The sequence below is a fragment of the Rhinopithecus roxellana genome, chromosome 9 (assembly GCF_007565055.1).
Source record: "Rhinopithecus roxellana isolate Shanxi Qingling chromosome 9, ASM756505v1, whole genome shotgun sequence".
Lineage (NCBI taxonomy): Eukaryota > Metazoa > Chordata > Mammalia > Primates > Cercopithecidae > Rhinopithecus > Rhinopithecus roxellana.
The window spans coordinates 134,809,365-134,830,181 of NC_044557.1; the positions used below are offsets into that span (position 1 = coordinate 134,809,365).

Below are 20,817 nucleotides of genomic sequence, written 5' to 3' on the forward strand. Positions count from 1 at the left end.
AGCCTGAGTGGTGAGTCAAAGCAGAAGAGCCCCTGGTCATGCTGATTTTTGCCTCAGTCCCATTAACCGAAGTGAAGTGGGGATTCATCCACTTTTCTTAGATGCTGCTTGGCTTCCGTTACACTGCATGCCCCACTTGGTGGAGGATGAGAGATCGAAAGGCAACAAGCTCCCAGCTACTCTGTGATCCTAAGCAAGTCACGCCTCCTTTAGAATCCTCATTTTCCTCCACTATAAAATGAGGAAGTTAAACAGTTCCTACTGTAGTGGGCTGTTGTGAGGTTTAAATGAGAGAATCCTTATGAAAGGCTTTGTAGATGATAAAGCAATGGACACACATTAGTTACAGTCAATGCCACGTGCCATCGTTTTTTGAGATGCATTAACACCTTGGTGGACTAACTCTTCACTTCGTGGGCTGTAGTGGGAGAAAAGGTGTACCATGGAAATCACTGAGATACACATATAAACACAGAAAAAAACCCACAGGATGTACAACACTAACAAAGGTCTTAGGTTAAATCAGAATAATAAACAATTTGAAAACACAGGAAGCTTAGCTCAGCTAGCTATGTTATAACAGCTCCCCCAGAGAGTTCTCCCAGAGCTCGCGTTCATGGAATTGTAGAGTCGTAGGCACAGGTTGCCAGGGGAAATGAATGAATTCATTACCCTACTCACACACAATTTACATTATATTTTCCTCTTTAAAATGGATACATCCATTTTAGCTTCCTATTAAAGTGACATTTACTTAGGATGCCATTTGATCCTGAGAAATGTAGTCTACACTTTTATTATTGACTTTTTTTTTTGTCCTTCTGGTAAAACCCCCAAATTGACAGATAGAGATACAGTGACAGATATTGGGGGCCTCGAGGAGATTGAGGAGATGGCAGCCCAGCTGTGGGGGCCTGGGTGTAAATTTCCTCAAAGCGCCCAATATCTGGCACTTTCTCAGCAGGAAAAAAAAAAAAGCCCAGAAAACCAATATTGCAGTTGTAGGGTACAAATGAAAAAGTATTAATAATGTTAATGTAATGGTCTCATTCAAACTTACTTGTTAAAAAAAAACCTCTCCAGCAATTTTCTTTTTCTGGGTAAGAATGTCTGCATCTCACTACCATAGCTTCTTATAATTTCCAGGATTATTAGGCTCCGGACAATGTTTTGGAGTAAATATAGGCCAATCCTGAGGGCTGATCAGTTTTTCTCTATTTTTATCAAGTTGAAATTCCAGCACAGTCAGGGCACCTGGCATATCAACAATTTGTAAGCTTGAATCTCCTAATTTGTAAAACACGTAGCAATTGCTCTCAGTAGGGATCTCTGTTTGAAAATAATTTGACATCCTGAATCCTTCAATTAAATTTAGAGAACAGAGTTAAATTTTCATTCACTTCCGTTTGTTTTGGAAAATTAAATAGATCATTTCAAAGAACCCAAGACCTATAGTCACACTCATGGGAAATCATGTTCTTAGTCTCTAGTTTTTTTTAATGCTTTGTAATATCTTGTGAAATTAATCTTCCTCAGAAAAGCAGCTTCCTGGCCCTCTAGGCTCCTGCCTCTCTCACCTCTCAGTCTCTAGTGGCAGCTGGAGTGGATGTTTGCACTTGAAATCAGAATGCATAGCTTGGTCTCAAAAATCATTTGCATAAAAATGCTTTTATCTTTTTGCAGGTTACACTCAGTAGAGATGCGGGGCTCACAAAGGTTGTTCCTCCTTGGAACTTTGGCCCATTGTCCATCCTGGCTTAGGAAAATATGAATATTTTCAAGGGCACTGAACCTTGAGTGATGAGAAAGCCTCAGGTCTGGGGACACATGTATTGGTTTCTGAAAGCCTGGGAAATAAACCCTGGACTTCAACAGGGAAAACACTTATCTTGGGATCAATTCTTCAAGAAAATAAATAAACAATGCTAAATATGAATGTACCTAAACAGTTTCCAAATACATGAGGCAAAAACTGATACAGTAAGATAGAAAAATTCACAATTCTAGTCAAAGATCTCAAAATTTCTCTCTCAGAAACTGACAAAACAGGTAAACTGAAAATCAATATGGATATAGTAGAGTTAAACAACACTATCAATCAACTGCCTTAATTGACAAGCACAGAACACCATACCCAACAACAGAAACACTTGTGTTTTCAAATGCATGTGGAATATTCGCTAAGGTTGATCACATTCTGAGACATAAAACAAATCTTAATAAACTTAAAAGGATTGGAAATATATAAAGTATATTCTAGTCTCTCTCCATAACAGAATTAAACTGCAAGTCAAAAAGAAAGATATCTGAAAATCTTCAAATATCTGGAAATGAAATGCCACTCATCTAAATAACCCAAGGGTCAAAGAAGAAACTACAAAGTAAACTAGAAAATGTTTTAAATTAAATAAAAATGAAAATACAACATATCAAAATTTGTGGGATAGAGCAAAACCAGTGATGAGAAGTAACTTTATAGCACTGAAAGCTTATATCAGAAAGCAAGAAAAATCTCATATTAATAATCAGAGCTTTAACCCTAATAAACAGAAAGAGAAGAGAAAATTAAACCCAAAGTAAGCACAAGGATGAAAATCATTAAGAGCAGAAATGAATAGAATAGAAAAACTGATAAAAAAAAAAAAAGTGGAGAAAACCAGTAAAGCCAAAAGCTGTTTTTTTTTTTTCAAAGATAAATAATCAAAACATTGAAGAAACTATGTCGAAGTTGGAGACTACACTGACTTATTTGGAGGCTTCTATTAAAGCTATTATAATCAAGACACTGTGGTATAGGGGAAGGGACAAACTTACATATCATACATACAAATCAATGGTACAAAATACAAAGTCCAGAAATAGACTCACACATATATGGTCAATTGAATTTCTACAAAAGTATTAAGGTAATTCACTGAGGAAAAGGATAGCCTGTTAACAAATAGTGCTGAAACAAATGAATATCTATATCAAAAAACAAATAACAAACTTTCCTTACCTCATCTACACAAAAATTAATGAAATGATCTTAGACCTGATTTAAGAGCTAAAACTATAAAAATTCTAGAAGAAAACATTGGAGAAAATCTTTGTAATTTTGAGTTAAGGAAAGTTTTCTTAAATGGGACATAAAAAACACAAAGTATAAAGAAAAAAATAAATTGGGCTTCATCAAAACTAAAAATGTTTGCTCCTCAAAATATTCTAAGAAATGAATAACAAACAGTGAGATTGAAATGGTAATAAAAAAAATTGCCAAAAAAAAAAAAGGTCTAGGACCAGATGGATTCACAACTGAATTCTATCAGACATTCAAAGAAGAATTGGTACCAATCCTATTGACACTATTCCAAAAGAGAGAGGAAAAGGGAAATCATTTATGAAGCCAGTATTACCCCAATACCAAAAACAGGGAAGGACATTACAAAAAAAAGAAAACTACAGACCAATATCCCTGATGAACATAGATGCAAAAATCCTCAATGAAATACTAGCAAACCGAATCCAATAGCATATTAAAAATCAAGTCCACCATGATCAAGTGGGTTTCATCCCAGGAATGCAGGGATGGTTTAATATACATAAGCCAATAAATGTGATATGCCACATAAACACAATTAAAAACAAAAATCACATGATCATCTCAATAGATGCAGAAAAAGCATTTGACAAAATCCAGCATCTCTTTATGATTAAAACCTTCAGCAAAATTGGCATAGAAGGGACATACCTTAAGGTAATAAAAAACCATTTACAACAAAGCCACAGCCAACAAAATACTGAACAGGGAGAAGTTGAAAGCATTCCCCCTGAGAACAAGAACAAGACAAGGATGTCCACTTTCACCATTTCTATTCAACATAGTACTGGAAATTCTAGCCAGAGCAATCAGACAAGAGAAGGAATAAAGGCATCCAAATTGGTAAAGACGAAGTCAAACTGCTGCTGTTTGCTGATGACAGGATCGTATACCTACAAAATCCTAATGACTCATCCAAAAAGCTTCTAGAACTGGTAAATTAATTTAGCAAAGTTTCAGGATACAAAATTAACGTACACAAATCAGTGGCTTTGTTATATACCAGCAGCAACCAAGCTGTTCTTGATCAAATCAAGAACTCAACCCCTTTCACAACACTTGAAAAAAAAAAAAAAACTCTTAGGAATACATCTAACCAAGAACCTCTACAAGGAAAACTACAAAACACTGTGGAAAGAAATCATAGATGATACAAACAAATGGAAACACAACCCATGCTCATGGATGGGTAGAATCAGTAATCATACCGCCAAAAGCAATTTAAAAATTCAATGCACTTCCCATCAAAATACCACCATCATTCTTCACAGAACTAGAAAAAAGAATCCAAAAATTCATATAGAACCAAAAAAGAGCCCTCATAAGCCAAAGAAAGACTAAGCAAAAAGAACAAATCAGTAGGCATCACATTACCCAACTTCAAACTATCCTAGAAGGTCTTAATTACCAAAACAGCATGGCACTGGTATAAAAATAGGCACATAGACCAATGGAACAGAATGGAGAACCCGGAAACAAAGCCAAATACTTACAGCCAACCGATCTTCGACAAAACAAACAAAAACATAAAGTGGGGAAAGGACACCGTATTCAACAAATGTTGTTGGAATAATTGGCAAGTCACATGTAGTAGAATGAAACTTGATCCTCATATTGCACCTTATACAAAAATCAACTCAAGATGGATCTTAAATCCATCTTAAATCTAAGACCTGAAACCATAAAAATTCTAGACAATAGCATCAGAAAAACCCTTCTAGACGTTGGCTTAGGAAAAGACTTCATGACCAAGAACCCAAAAACAAATATAACAAAAACAAAGACCAATAGATGGGACTTAATTAAACTAAAAAGCTTCTGCACAGCAAAAGAAATATCAGCAGAATTAACAGACAACCCACAGAGTGGAAGAAAATCTGCACAATCTATACATCCAACAAAGGACTAATATCCAGAAGCTACAAGGAACTCAAACAAATCAGCAAGAAAAAAACAAACGGTCCTATCAAAAAGTGGGCAAAAGACATGAACAGACAATTCTCAATAGAAGATATACAAATGGCCAGCAAGCATATGGAAAAATGCTCAATCTCACTAATTGTCAGGGAAATGCAAATCAAAACCACAATGCGATACCACCTCACTCCTGCAAGAATGGCCATAATCAAAACATTAAAAAATAATAATAATAAATGTTGGTGGGGATAAGGTGAAAAGGGAACAATTTACACTGTTGGTGGGAATGCAAATTAATACAACCACTATGGTAAACAGTTTGGAGATTCCTTAAAGAACTGAAAGTAGATCTACCATTTGATCCAGAAATATCACTACTGGGTATCTACTCAGAGGAAAATACGTCATTAAACGAAAAAGATACTTGCACATGCATCACATGCATGTTTATAGCAGTACAATTCACAATTGCAAAAATATGAAACCAGCCCAAATGCCCATCAGTCAATGAGTGGCTAGAGAAAATGTGATACACACACACACACACACTCACACACACATCATGGAATACTACTCAACCATAAAAAGGAATGAAGTAATGGCATTCGCAGCAACCTGGATGGAATTGGAGACTATTATTCTAAGTGAAGTAACTCAGGAATGGAAAACCAAACATCATATGTTCTCACTTATATGTGGGAGCTAAGCTATAAGGATGCAAATGCATAAGAATAATACATGGGACTTTGGGGACTTGGGAGAAAGAGTAGGGGTTGGGGAGGGATAGAAGACCACACATTGGCTACAGTGTATACTGCTTGGGTGCACCAAAATCTCAGAAATCACCACTAAAAAACTTATTCATGTAATCAAACACCACCTGCTCTCCCAAAACACACTGAAATAATAAAAACTAAAAATTAAAAGAAATGAAAGGGAAAGCCACAGACTGGGAGAAATTATTTGCAAAACATCTATCTGATAAGGAAATTTTATCAAGAACACATAAAGAACTTCTCTCTAAGAAGATAAACAACTGAATAAAAAGTTGGGCAAAAGATGTGTACAGTTACTTCACCAAAGAATATATAAAGATGACCAATGAGTACAAGAAAAGGTGCTAACCATTAGTCTTTGTCAAAATGCAAATTAAAACCATAAAGAGATACCATGCATAACCATCCACCCAGAATAGCTGAAATATGAAAGATTGACACAATACCATGCACTGGTAGAACGTAGAGTAGGTAGAACTCTCTTACCTTGCTGGTGGAAACAGAAAAAACTGAATAACCACTACGGAAACTAGTTTGACAGTTTCTTATGAAGTTAACCACAAATTTACCATACAATCCAGCAATTCCACTCCTTCATTTACTCAACAGAAATGAAAACATGTATTCACACAAAGACCTATATGTGAGTGTTCACAGCAGCTTAATTTATTATAGTCAAAGCAGCTAAGAACACAAACATCCATCAAGTGATGTATAGATAAGTAACTAGTGACATACCCACACAATAGAATACCACTTGGGAATAAAAAGAACTAAGACACTATATATGCCACAAAATAAACAAATCTCAGAAGCATTATGCTAAGTGAAAAAAAAAAAAAAGCCAGTTATAACAGCATACAATACTGTATGTTTTCATTCACAGGACCATTTGGAACTGGCAGAACTATAATGACAATTAAACGCATCGGTGGTTGCCAGAGGCAAGGATGCAGGGAAGAGATATAATGGTAAAGACACATGAGGGAACTTTCTGAGGTGATGAAAATATTCTACATCTTAACTGTGGTGGTAGCTATACAATGCTACATATTTGTCCAAACTCACTGAACTGTACACTTAAAAGGTAAATTTTAGTGTATGTATATCTCAATAAAGTTGATTTTAAAAATCACATCTTTCATTTCTTTTTTTTTTTTTACATCTTTCATTTCTTCATCCATTGAATGTTCTGTGTCTGTCTCTGCTGTGTACATCCTGTCTTTGCTATACTGAGCAGTGAGGTCTGTAAGTACCTTTAGGTGACTTCAGAGTAGAGTCATCATGGATGGGGAGTTCATGCAATCTGAAGGAGGTAATAGCAGCTGTGTAAACACTCAGCTAAATGAGTGCCTAGGGAGAAATCTGGAAAATGGTTTGGGAAATTGGGATTTATGTAAGAGCTTCAAGTCAAGAAATGTACTTTGAGAAATGCAATGGACTCTCTATCTCACTGAGAATCTGTTGTAATTATTGTCACTCATAATGACTTGTGTCAGGCCTAAGTCCATAACCCTCCCAATGAAAATACCTGAAACCAATTATAAAATTCCTAGTAGTAGATTTTACACTGCCCCATGTGAAAATAAATGAATCTATTCATTGAGTAGTCTCTTTATTTTCCTGATGAGAAAACTGAGGCTCAAAGAACTAAAATGCCCAGAGTCAGACACTGAAGCAGCTCCAGGACCAGATCTGAAGTCCTTTCTTCTAACTTCTGGATCCTTCCACAGTCTTGAGCTTTGGCAAAATTTCTACCCAATTTGTTTGTCTATTTTTCAGGCTTGAAGAATAGAATGTGAAAAGTGGATATTTTTGAAACAACAAATCGCTATGATATAGTAAAGCTTTTAGGGCCTCTTATCACAGCAACTTTGTGTTCTGGTGAAATACTGAGCTGTGGTTCTATATAGAGGCAGAAATTGCAAAGATTTCAAAGTCCCCATCTCCAAAGCAATTGGCTCTGGCTGGAGTGTTTGTGTCTGTGTGTGTGTGTGTGTGTGTGTGTGTGTGCGCGCGCGAGCGCGCGCGCATGGTGGGGAGATCCTCTTACCTTGAGGCAGCTGCTGTGTCCAGCTCAAGTATCAGCCAGAGCAGCTGCTGAGTTAATCCACCAAATAAAGACACATTTCTCTGGAAACACCTGTTCCCTGCTTAGTTCCCATTAAATGGTTTGGGCAAATTCTTCCAGGTGAGGCCACTAAGCTGCACTGGAAAGGGAGGAAGGAGAACTGGGAGGGGGCTTTCATTGCTGCTGCTCCCACCTCTATACAATTTAATTGCCACACATAGCCCCAATAAAATGCCCAACTGTCCATGGGGAGTGGGTGGGGGGTGGAAGCAGACTGGAAAAGCAATGGCCATAAGAAGTCATGCCCAAGAGAAAAGGTCTCACAGAGACTGGTTCCAAGGCAGCCAACCCGTCTCACAGCATCCTTCTCCCACCGTATTCATGCCTTGTTTTCTGAGGTTGACTAGGGCACGGTGTAATTCTTTCAAAATAAATTATAAAATTAACATATGAAGTAAATCAAAGGTTACTTCTACCAAACTCTCTTTGCATTGACTGAGAATACAGCAGGCCTGGCTGAGAAGGGCAGAAACTGAGAGGATGACTCTGCAGCTAAAGATCAGTTCATGAGCGAGGGCTTTGCACAGTTTTCTGGGAGGACTGGGGTGTGCAGAGGTTCCAAGTGCATCCTGTAGAAGCCCGAGGAAACTGGGGCCTTTAATGAGTTCAAATTCACCACAAGACTGAATCCAAACCTTGCTTTTTCTTAGAGAATGCCCAAGGGGAGCTACAACACTCTTCTGATCTAACAAGAAGTAGTGGTCCTGTCCATCACTGGTAGAGGAAGCTGATGTTTGTTTTTTGCCATGAAAGGTTTTTTGCCTGTGTACTTGGGTGAAGAGAGAAGGTACATGATAAAGTAGAAATTGTTCAGCACCAGAAACCACAGGCAGTAAAATCAAGGGCATGTTTCACTGTGTACATAGATATGAGTAAAGCACCAAGAAAGAGAGCATTTACTTCTAAAAGGTTTGCAGTTCAGCTGTTGTGGGCTGAATATAGTTTACACGTCAGCAAGTGAGCCTGAGATGCTTCTGAGTTTTAAAGGCAACATTACTCTGACATGGGACCACCTAGTAAAGAGATGTAAGACCACCACTGAATCAAGGAGAACTCTTACCACATCCTAAATGTTCAAGGTAAGCCTAGTGATGAAAAGTGAAATTTCAACACTCTAACCTTGAACTGGACAAATATGAATCAGGTAAACTGGGTTCTGAAGTGGTGAAGCTGAATCAGGCCTGCAAAAAATTCTCAGAGGCTGGGAATTTGCTGCTATAGCGAGGTCTCTATCAACCTGCCCATATCCCATTTCTGGGATCAAAGAGTAGTACTCCATCATGAATAGGTGTCCTTCTCTATGTGAAAGGCCCTTCCTCAAACACCAAGAACTATACAGCAAGGTTCTTTACAATACTGGATGTCAACACTCTCCCCGCACCTGCTCCACCTGACCCACCCTCCTCTCCCCAGGCAGGCATGTGGATGTCAGCATACATGACATGGGCTCAGTGGATGGCAGCCTTGAAGCATGACACTCCCTCTGCAGCCTCAGAGAAGCAATACAAGACATATATGTAGTGACAAAGCCCCAAACCCGAATTCTTGGAATGTAAACAGAACCCTTCAGACAATTATTCAGATCCACAATTAGGTTCTGGTTCCAATAAAGCATGGAGTTTTCTCTCTCACCATTTGCCCCCCTGAGTCCATGGCCAATACATCCTCCCACTCCTCTTTACCAAAGATAATGTCTGGAGGAGTTGGGCAGCTGAGCAGACTGTAAGGACACTCAGGACACTCTAGGGTGCACAGGTTTCCAGCTGACATTGCGGGCAGGTCCTGCTCACACACATTTGCAGACACGGCAGAGACCAATGGAGACACCACCGCCATTGCTAAGCACATGGCTAATGAGGCAGAAAGTCTATGATGGGAGCTTCCAGAAGAGTCAGTGTCAACCCAGGGAAAAGTCAGCAAGCCAGAAATAGCCAAGGCCTTTGAGCACCACTGACCCTGAACTGCCTGTGAGTTACAGGCACAGGGAGCTGGGTCTCAGGCCTAGCAGAGTCATTTACACAAAACTACATGGAAGTTGGGCTCTTTAAATATTATTAATTAAACTGAGAACTTTCAAAAGGGTATTAAAGGATTAGGATGTCAGTCCTCAAGCAAATCTCATAACAGCAATCAAGCAAAGGCTTCGCTATGAGAAGGGCGACTAGAAAATAATATACACAGACTGCTTGATGACTTTATGGCTTAGTTCTTTGGTTCTAATTCCTGATGGCTGGTAAGTACACATTGATCCTCTGGCTGTTAATTCTTTCAGGTCTCACGTGGTTGCAATTCCCCAAATACTTCTTCACTCAGGGCATCTTTCTCTCAGGGACCTCCTCTCCCAGTAGAAATTCTGTAGAGTCTGAGGATTCAAAGAGAACCCACCTGCTCACCTGCATAGGAATTGCCTAGAACAGCATCCCACCAGGAGTCACTTGGCCACCTCCTGAGCATCTCTGGTGTAAGCAGATGAAATGCTTCTTCTTAATCTATGGAAACCTGCATTTTCCTGCAGAAGTCCTTTGCTGCTCCTTTCTCTACGAGCAGTAAGTCCTCATGGCATTATGGACATTTGAAACTGGTCTCCCCTAATGACCATTCTGGAGGGTTTGCTCCTGCTGGATTACTGAATAATTGCCCATGGAGTCACTGTTCTCGGTCAAGGTTCCCCTCCATGCAGGAATAGATAATGGAGCAATTCTCCTCAGGAAGAGGTCTTGAGGCGGTTGCATTGTGGGAGCTTGAGAACTCCAGTATAATCTGAGAGCAATGTTATTTTGGGAGGACTGAGCCTCAAGATTTGGGGAGAAATTAATCTCTGGGCCTACAGAAGAGGAACATTATGGAAGAAACTATGTGAAATGTTAGTCAAGGGAAAATAAAATATTTCCTACCCATTAAAGTAAAAATCAAGCACTGAATCTGACTCCAGATGTAGTGAAGTATAAGAAAAGCCAAAAGCGCTAGGCAGATTACTAACTCCTGTGAGAAAACAAGAAGAAAGCTTCACTGATATTATCACAAATAATTATTTTCAACATTATTTCAATGGACTTTTCATTTTGGTTTGAGCCCTACTGCATGCTCTTCATGGGGTAGTGCACTGCTGTTTTCAGAAAACAGCCCCTCCACACTCAGCTTCTACCACCATGAATAAGAATTGCCATACATTTTCTAGAAATAATCAGTCTACTGCATCTTTTACCTAAAAACTACCTCAAAAGATTTCTTCACACCAAACATTTATTTTTGTCACTTTTATCTGTGAAAATAAACATCCAACCCCAAACCATGTCACTTTTAATTTTCCAAAATTATTACCTCCTGGAACTGAAGTCTACTTGAGCAGATACAAACAAAATAATAAGTCATTTTCTGATTTTTGAGAACATGTTATTTGTGGTTCATAATCAATCACCTGATGACCCAGGAGCATGGAACTGGAGAGTGCTTTCTGGCAGCCTCTTGCCTGGGCAACATTCACACACCATTTAAGAATGCTCATGAGTATGGAGTCACCATGAACATTCTTCCTTGTGAAGAAATTGTAAAAGAGTTCTTCTGTGGACTCTTCGAGACATGCAAACATCTAACCAAGTGTTAGGGGGAAGGCATGGACTTCAAACTCATTATGTAAAGAAAGAGTCTCTTGAAAAAAATCTCTATGGAGGAGCACCTGTGCTTTTTCCATTTCCAGGAGCACATGCTTAGGAAGCACAGGTTTAATCAAGTCAAGACTGTCTCTGTCTAGCTGTAGCAAGCACACTCCAAGAATCCATGAACCAGAGGTTATTCTCCAGAACAGACTTAAAACTCAATTCAAGTGTGCTCCTTGGGGGTTGCTGGGAATGACACAAAAGCAGGGGATTAGTCTTTGGAAGCCCAAGGAGGACACAGGGAAGGCTGAGCAAAGGCAAGTGGCCATTGGTAAGGAGGACTAGGGAGGGACACAGCCAGTCACTGCAGATGAAGCAGCGCTCAGCAGCATGCCTAAGGGCCAGGTTCACTTGCGTCCCTCCCCTGGGAAGCCAGGTGTGAGGTCACCACGCACCAGCAGAGTGAACTCAAATTTGTTTTGTTTTATGTTTTCTTTTATGTAGAGCTCAAAACAAGCCAACATTTGGGGGATGAGTCATTTCTGTACTTTTCCCCTGGCTGAGGTTTCTCTCTGCCCCTTTGAAAGCCCTTTTTCTTCTTGCTGTGGCCTGTTTCAGTGGGACCCTAGGGGGCACGGGAAAACACAGACACAAGTGCATCATCACTAACCTGAGAAGTAGCTGCAGGTGCACTAGTTTCCTTACCACTCACAGCTGCCCTCTCACTCGTTGCGGCTGCTGCCACTTCTGCCTTCTGCACATTCGAATCCTCAGAACCTGGAGGCCCTATTTGCCCCAGACCTTCGCTCCCTGGGTTGCAAGGTGGGTTGGTGGTGGCTTTCCGGGTTTGGCCTTTATACCAACTAGGGTAAAACAAGGGATCCGCGGTTTCCGCTGCTGCAGGGACTGGAGTTTCAGACTCTGTGGTCTGCTCAGAGCCAGTGGGCACAACCTCCCCCTTAATCAGAACAGATAAATTCAAAAGTAAAAAAAAAAAAAAAGAAGAAGAAGAAGAAGAAGAAGAAGAAAAAGCAGTCGATTTTAGTTCCCTTTGGGTTTGAACACTGCGCGCTCCCTGCATGCAGTGCCTTGGTGGCCATTTTAGTTCATCCCACCCTCCGGAAGCGCTAAGGGCAGAATGGTGCCCACAGTGCCCCTCTGTCCAGCATCTGGATGTGTGCCCTCTTCTTTTCTGAGCTTGTCTTTCACTCGTTGGGAGCCCAGGCAGGCAGAAAGCAGAAACCTCAGTGAATGTTGCTTATAAAATATCAGATATGGGAAAAGGGTCAAACTATTGACTAGAATAATTTGTTGGCATTATATGTGAGTCCCTAAAGCCTCATTATAAAAAAACAAAAATTAATCTTATTGATCAAGTCCAACCCTCACTTAGTTACTATACCTTTTTCAATTTTAGTACAACTGGAATGCTCAGAATTGAAAAATTCTAGACTATAAGTGTCATTTTAGCCTGGTTTCCTGTGGAGACAGAGCATGGAAATACAATTCCATCTCTGAGATCCCCCTCTGGAGTTTCAATCCACTTCAAAAGCAGTAGTAGAAGCAGGACTCCTCTCTGATGAGTCTGCATCACCTGCAAACTCAACAGGTTGTGATCCTGTCTGCTGAAGTGTCATGGAGTCTGCACAAGGGCTTGAAAATTGGACAGTGACATATTAGAAACACGAGGTCAAACAATTAGATGCAGCATGTGGGTGAGATTATTTCCTAAGATATGTTTTAAACAATTCTGTCAACACACAATCTCACCAAATGACAAATCCATAGAAAACCAGGCTTCATTGTTTGCTCACTGAAGGAAAAATACATAAATTGTATTTCAGGGTAAGTAATAGGAACATAAATTAGTGTAGTTTCTCTATTTACCCCCTCAATTATCTACAGAAAATTCAAAGTTCTGAAAGTGTAATCACTTTTATTTCTTACCCTATATGCTGTTTATTTCTCATCCTATACCCTACATCTACATTCACTAAGTAGCAAAGAGCAGACCCAGTTTCCATGATATCAGCTTTCAATGAATTAATATGACACACAGACATGGACACACACACACACACACACACACACATGATTTTCAGACAGAGATTGCCTTAGATCTGAGGGCATTACTGGTGGGAAAGTTGTATTAAATTAAGTTTTGTTAACTAACAATAACAACGAAGAACCTGTTGAATTACCTAGAGGACTTTTCTCCCCGACATGGGGACTGTCCTGAAATCTTTTATCTACCACATACAGATGTCTGGCATATAGTTATCTTTTTCTTAAGGCAGAGTAGGGTAAATTGTTTAGGCTATTCAGTAAGGAGACACACCAATGTGCCCTGCAGAAAGAGACTCAGTGGGGGTTACCTGTGTCACAGGGGCATCCGCAGCAGGTGGCAGGGCTGGAGGTGGCTCTGGAGAGGAAACTGGAAGTGCCCCAGGGGCAGCCTGCAGCTCCACCTGAGAGAACTCTGAAGCTTTTTCTGGGCTTTCATCTTCTGGAAACTCTGCTTGAACAATTTCTACCTCTTCCACTTCTGCTTCTCCTCCCACTTCTCCTACTCCTTCTCTTTCTCCTTCTCCACCTTCTTCTTCTTCTTCATCTTCATCTTCTGGTAAGGTAAGGTATCTTGTAAATTGTTATAACTGTCCCTGCAGCCATGGACATAGTTAATGGCCAGTGCTTATAGCCCCAGTTAAGGTCAAGGCTAGGGAAGTTCTCTCCCACAGACATTTGACAGTGGTCCAAGTGTGCCATGCCAGGACTTTGGGCTTCTAGTGGAATGTGGACTGGACAAATGTGAAGGAACCATCCCCATCCTCCTTGTTCTCCTCCCCAATACAAAGTCTTCACCTCTGCTGTGCATCATGCCCCTCACCTTCCAGAGCCCGTCCACATTTTTATTACAGTCTGCCACATCTACAAGCTCCCGGAGGCCTGGGATTGCCACTTATTTATCTCTGTCACATTAAATGGAAGTGCAACTCTCTTCCCTATCTTAGAAAACATACAAAACCCTTTTGTCATTTTAGCTGTCTATCTCTGTTGTTCAGTGAATACTAACTTTTGCCATAATTAATGTCATGACTCTTTTATTTATTTATTTATTTATTTATTATTTTTTGAGACAGAGTCTCACTCTGTCGCCCAGGCTGGAGTGCAGTGGTGCGATCTTGGCTCACTGCAACCTCCACGTCCTGGGTTCAAGTGATTCTCCTGCCTCAGCCTCTGGAGTAGCTGGGATTACAGGCGTACGCCACCACACCTGGCTAATTATTTTTGTATTTTTAGTAGAGATGGGGTTTCACCACGTTGGTCAGGCTGGTCTTAAACTCCTGGCCTCAAGTGATCCACTTGCCTTGGCCTCCCAAAGTGCTGGAACGCCGTGACTCTTTTCCTGACCCACTGATCTTAATATTCCCTCAGGTGACATTAAGGACAGACAATATTAAGCGATTTTTAAAAAAGATATGTCCTGAAGATTTGCCTTTAAAATTTTGTCTGTGGATGTTGGTGCAGCCTCATAGTATTACTAGTGGTCTAGCTGAGGGGTGTGAACATCTAGATGGACTAGCATGAGTCAAGGTGATCAAAGTTTTGGTCAGCTCCAAGATTATTTTTCACTTTTCAATTATTTAATCAGGACAAAATTTCAGAAATGGGATTTCTGGGCCAAAAGGTAGGAATGTGGTTACAGCTCATGGAGTATAACTGATCACACAGACCCAGGTTTATGTCCAGGTTGTGACTTATTCTATTTATTTATTTATTTATTTATTTATTTTTTAAACTAAGTCTTGCTCTGTCGCCCAGTCTGGAGTGCAGTGGCACAATCTCGGCTCTCTGCAACCACTACCTTCTAGGTTCAAGCCATTCTCCCCCCTCAGCTTCCCGAGTAGCTGAGACTACAGGTGCTGGCCGTCATGCCCAGCTAATTTTTGTATTTTTAGTAGAGGCAGGGTTTTGCCATGTTGGCCAGGCTGTTCTCAAACTCCTGACCTCAGGTGATCCGCTGACCTCGGCCTCCCAAAGTGCTGGGATTACAGGCGTGAGCCACCGCACCTGGCCGTGACTCATTCTATGAGTTGTTACTGTTCTTATCCTCTGAAGTTTGATTAGGTTGATGTGCTGCAATATCTATCCCAGATGCCTCTTATGTATTGTTTTTATCTCATCTTTAACCTTGCTTCTGCTGACACTTAATATCATTTTGGCTAACGCTGTGCATAGGATTGAAGTTGAGATATCATCATTATCATCAATTATGAAGCATTTGCTCATCCAGAGTCAAATACTCAACCTGACATTAAAATAGGCACCAGGCCGGGCACGGTGGCTCATCCTATAATCCCAGCACTTTGGGAGGCTGAGGCAGGTGGATCACCTGAGGTCAGAAGTTCAAGATCAGCCTGGCCAACATGGAGAAACCCTATTTCTCTAGTAATACAAAAAGTAGCCGGGTGTGGTTGCTGGTGCCTGTAATCCCAACTACTCAGGAGGCTGAGGCAGGTGAATCACTTGAACCAGGGAGGTGGGGGTTGCAATGAGCCGAGATCGTGCCATTGCACTCCAGCCTGGGCGACAGAGTGAAAGTCCACACACACACACAAAAAGGCACCATATATGCAAAGCTAAATAAACACTGTCAACAAACGATGTGATCCTGTAATGAAATAGAGCTTCACATTGGATATGATCCTTGTAAAGTTGTCGACTGATTCTGGAGGTGATTCTGAATCCCCGCTTTCCTCCCACCCGACTCTTTGGCAGCTTTCACACACCTGCAGCTTTGGCCAAATGGTCAAAAGAATAACAAACCTCTGTAAAAGTCAATTTCACGTATTATCTTTTCTTCCCTATTGAGGTTGACTGTGAAGTGGTTCATGTTCTCATAGCCATGTTCTACTTTCTCCATCTGAAATGCCTTTGATGCTTCGGAGATTCTGCAACAAAGACAAGTTGTCACTTTCTGTCACTGTTTAGAACTGGAAAGCCTTGGGTAAAGGTGAAAATATGCATTTTTCCATAAAATAAAAAGTTCTTACTTGTGTAGCAAGGTTTTGGCATTCTGTGAAAGCAAACAAAAGATAGTCTTACTTAAATTATTTCCATAAAAGACAGTGGTAAGACAATTATTTCGTTTGTTGACTCTGAGAATCTCATAGCTTAGTTTCTAAATGTCACAAATAACTGCTGTCTTATACCAGAACCCTCTTAGATTTAAGCAGTATCATAGACATGGTTTTTAAGTTGTTAGATAGATGAATATATAAGTATATGGGGTTTATATTTTAGCTGGTAAAATAAAAACTGAAATGTACATAAAATAATAAAAATGTGATAACTAATTTTCCAGCACCCACATTTTGGGTTGTTACTTTGGTACCAAAAAGAGACTTACCTGCAGAAACACTGCCATTTCTGGCTCATCCATAAACTGAATTCCTGACTCAACCAACTTTGAGACGTTCTCCAAATGATCAGAATACTTTTTGATCAGAGCACGGACGTGTTCCAGTTTCTCCCCTTGGGTTCGGGTAATGACTTGGGTCATTTCATTCTTCCTCTCCTCCAAAATGCCGTACAGGTAATCAAACTTCTCACAAAGCTCCTGTTTCTGTTTTCTGCAACATTCCTATTAGTTGGGTTAGCTAACGTTAGAAACTATTTAAAAGAAAGTCAATTTGGAGAAATCACCTAGTCATGTTGGGAAAGAAAAACATTTACTTATGTAGGATATTTTTTTCTTTTCCCTGAAGTTGTCCATTTAGGTATGGATACCCACTATGTTGGTGCTTTGGAAATTCCATTTTTAACAAATTTGATATTTAGATTATCTAAAAATCAATTAAATTGGCTACATGAATCAATGGTTTTCCAATCTTCTGTTCTTTATAAATGGAGCATTTCATAGAAATAAAGAATGATTTTCTTTTATATTATATTTGGGTTACATAGGTTATAGGTTATATTTGGCTTTGGAGTGTGTGTGCATGTGTGTGTGTGCAAGGAAAATGCTATGATACTTCCTGGTTTGTACCTTCAAGTCTCTTTCTGCTCCACCTATACCAATATTGTCCTAGTTTCAGTACTCCTATATAGATTTTGTAGCTTCCCAAGGGCCTCTGCAGCTAGGATTCCCTCCTCCCAGCCAACTCACACGCTGCAACCAAGTTAATTTTCTCAGAGTACGGTTCTAATCATGTTTTTTTTTTTTTTTTTTCTTTCCTTTCTTTCTTTTTGATCCAGAGTCTAGCTCTGTCGCCCAGGCTGGAGTGCAGTGGTGCGATCTCGACTCATTGCAACCTCCACCTCCCAGGTTCAGGCAATTCTCCTGCCTCAGTCTTCTGAGTAGCTAGGATTACAGGCACCTGCCACCACGCCCAGGTGATATTTGAATTTTTGGTGGAGATGGGGTTTCACCACGTTGGCCAGGCTGGTCTTGAACTCCTGACCAAAAGTGATCTGCCCACCTCAGCCTCCCAAAGTGCTGGAATTACAGGCGTGAGCCGCCACGCCCGGCCTTAATCATGCTTTTTGCTATGATGACTCCCCTTTACAAAAAGAATAACATTTAAACTTCATAACTAGCTTTCAAGACCCCTCCATGATCTGGTTCCAATTTCTCTCATAACTTTCTACTATCCTCCATTGTATACCCTGAATTCCAGCAAAAATAAACCACTCACTTTCTTTGTTCATGCTTTCCCCTCTGTCTGCAATGTTCTTCCCCAAGTCACCACTGCAAACTCTAAGCAATCTCAAAGACATTGTCGGACTACCACTTCTTCCATAAAGTGTCCCTTGATGTTTATGGCTGAATGCAACCTTTTAACTTTCTGAAATCTCATAATAGTTACCACTGATAGCATATATCTGTATCTACCAGATCCTTATTTATCCAATACTGTCTAAGAATGGGAAATATTGCATCCAGTCTATGCTCTTGGAGAGAAAGGCTGTGTTGGTAGTCTGGCTTGCACGTTTGTATTGTGTGACTGAAGTATCTCCAGTACCATCCAGATCCCTTTACTCTGGGTCCATCTTTAAATCATGATTAATTATCCAGTTCACATAGTCATTGGCCTTTTGGTTTTTCAATCCCTGGTAAGCTTGGTGTGCATGTATGCCAATCTCCTTGGACTTGACTGTCTCTGGATCCAGGAGCTTTCTAGCTGAGAGCAGGTTGTGAGCCATAAAGATCTAACCTAGCTCTCCTGCACAGTGAGAGCTTCTTGGGAATCCAGCAAATTTATTTCTGACATCTCTGACCATTCTATAGCCTTTATTACATATTCTTTCATTTTGGTAAACATTGAAGTCTTTTATGTCATGTATTGCTTTCTTCCTTTACGTGAATTTCTTAAATATCTAAACTATATTTTTCTTGAGGTTAGAATCTGGGTCTGCCTAGGACACACAGCACCTTGGATAGTAACTGTTCAGAAAATATCTGTTGAATAGATTTTGTGGGTTTTTTTTTTTTTAATTTTTTTTTTTTTTAGAGATGGAGTCACGCTCTGTCACCCAGGCTGGAGTGCAATGGTGGGATCTCGGCTCACTGCAACCTCCGCCTCCCAGATTCAAGTGATTCTCCTGCCTCAGCTTCCTGAGTAGCTGGGATTACAGGCACATACCACCTTGCCAGGCTAATTTTTGTATTTTTAGTGGAGATGGGGTTTCACCACGTTGGCCAAGCTGGTCTCAAACTCCTGACCTCATGATCTACCCGCCTTGGCCTCCCACAGTGCTGGGATTTCAGGTGTGAGCCACCGCACCTGGCGGAATAGATTTTTTTTTAATGTGTTTCATTTTCTCTCAATTTCTCTACTATTCTCAGTGTGGAGTGGGGGAGAATGACCTAAACCAAATTGTTGATTATGAAGATACTCTGCAAATGTGCAAGAAATACATCCTTCACTCCATGGCCTTTCTTGGAGCACAGTCAATTCTCATCACAGTTCCTAACCAAATTATAATGCATGGAGATCCAGTGGTGCCAACCATTTTAATAGTAAATGACTTACCACTGTCATCCACCCATGCATTCATGGATTTAACAAACAATGCATGTCATTTGTGTCATGTATCATGCAAGATGCTGGGGATCCAAAAAAGAGTTAAGCATCACTCTTATTCTCAAGGAGCTCACAGTTCACTGAGAAAGACTATAGACCAATAATGTAATTTGATATGTTAGGTTGAATAATGTAAATATTTTAGAGATCTATACCAGGTGTTTTAGAAGCATTTATGGAATCTTTGTCCAACCCTTTGTGAAGATGGAAGACCTTTTAGGGGAGCCAGAAATGTTGACTCAGGAGGAGTTTTTCAGAGGAATTAGTTCTTGAGCTTGACCTTAAGGAGGAGTAGGAGTAAAGGAGGTTGGGGAGGGGATGAAAATGCTTGAAGTCCTGGCAGTTGTCAAAGTAATGAAACAATGGTCCATGCAGCATGTCAAGATGTGGAAATTGCCTGGCTTGACAAATTTCCATCCATTTCCAGTCCTTTAGCTTGAGAGTTGGACTGTTCAACCAGGCCTAGAAACTGAAACCTATTAGTAGTTTTCCAAACTCTCTTTCACTGTATTATCTTTTGTTCCAACCTTCAGGCAACCATGTGCCCACTGTATACATGAAATAAGCCTCTCCGATATTTAGAAGTTCTACTGTGAACATACAATGGTTTCCAGCTTGTTTCTCCCAAATGAGTCGTGCACTTGAAACATGTATAACATAATGAGTATTATATCAAGATGTAATACAGGCAGAAGGTCTTTGATTCACAAAAGTTTTCTCCTGTGTGATTTAATATGTGAGAACATTCAAGTTTATGGCAGCCAAGTCATTTATAATGAGACGGATGTGAAGTCATGTGTAATCTAGTGTACTCTCTCAAGTCAAATAAAGATTAAATCACTTATTTTGACCATATAATTTTTTTTGCCAATTTAAAGTTTTTTGCAGCAACATGGATGGAGCTGAAGGTCATTTCCCTATGTGAAATACCTCAGAAACAGAAAATCAAATACTGCATGTTCTCACTTATAAGTGGGGACTAAACAGTGGGTACATATGAATGTATAGAGGGAAATAACAGACACTGGTGACTCCTAAAGCAGAGAGGATGACAGGAGGTAAGGGCTGAAAAATTACCTATTGAGCACAGTGTTCACTAATTGAGTGACTGGTACAATGGAAGCCTAAACCCCACCACTACGATATATCCATGTAACAAACCTGCACATACCACCTGAATCTATAAAAATTTTAAAAAATTAAAAAATAAGTTATGTTATTAAATGAACTC

General features: G+C 40.1%; 1 protein-coding gene across 3 annotated transcripts in view; it reads right to left on the reverse strand.

The window, feature by feature from the left end:
- Positions 1–20,817, reverse strand: part of TRIM55 (tripartite motif containing 55) — a 49,567-nt gene that overhangs the window by 8,589 nt on the left and 20,161 nt on the right. The window contains exons 5-10 of one of the 3 annotated variants that reach the window (XM_030938118.1): positions 16,910–17,143; positions 16,554–16,576; positions 16,327–16,451; positions 13,875–14,119; positions 12,170–12,457; positions 10,798–10,885 (exon numbers count right to left, since the gene is read on the reverse strand). In XM_030938118.1, coding sequence (XP_030793978.1) covers positions 10,798–10,885; positions 12,170–12,457; positions 13,875–14,119; positions 16,327–16,451; positions 16,554–16,576; positions 16,910–17,143 — 1,003 coding nt within the window. The remainder of the gene's footprint in view (positions 1–10,797; positions 10,886–12,169; positions 12,458–13,874; positions 14,120–16,326; positions 16,452–16,553; positions 16,577–16,909; positions 17,144–20,817) is intronic. The other 2 variants (XM_010371574.1, XM_010371575.1) reach the window with 2 other exon arrangements.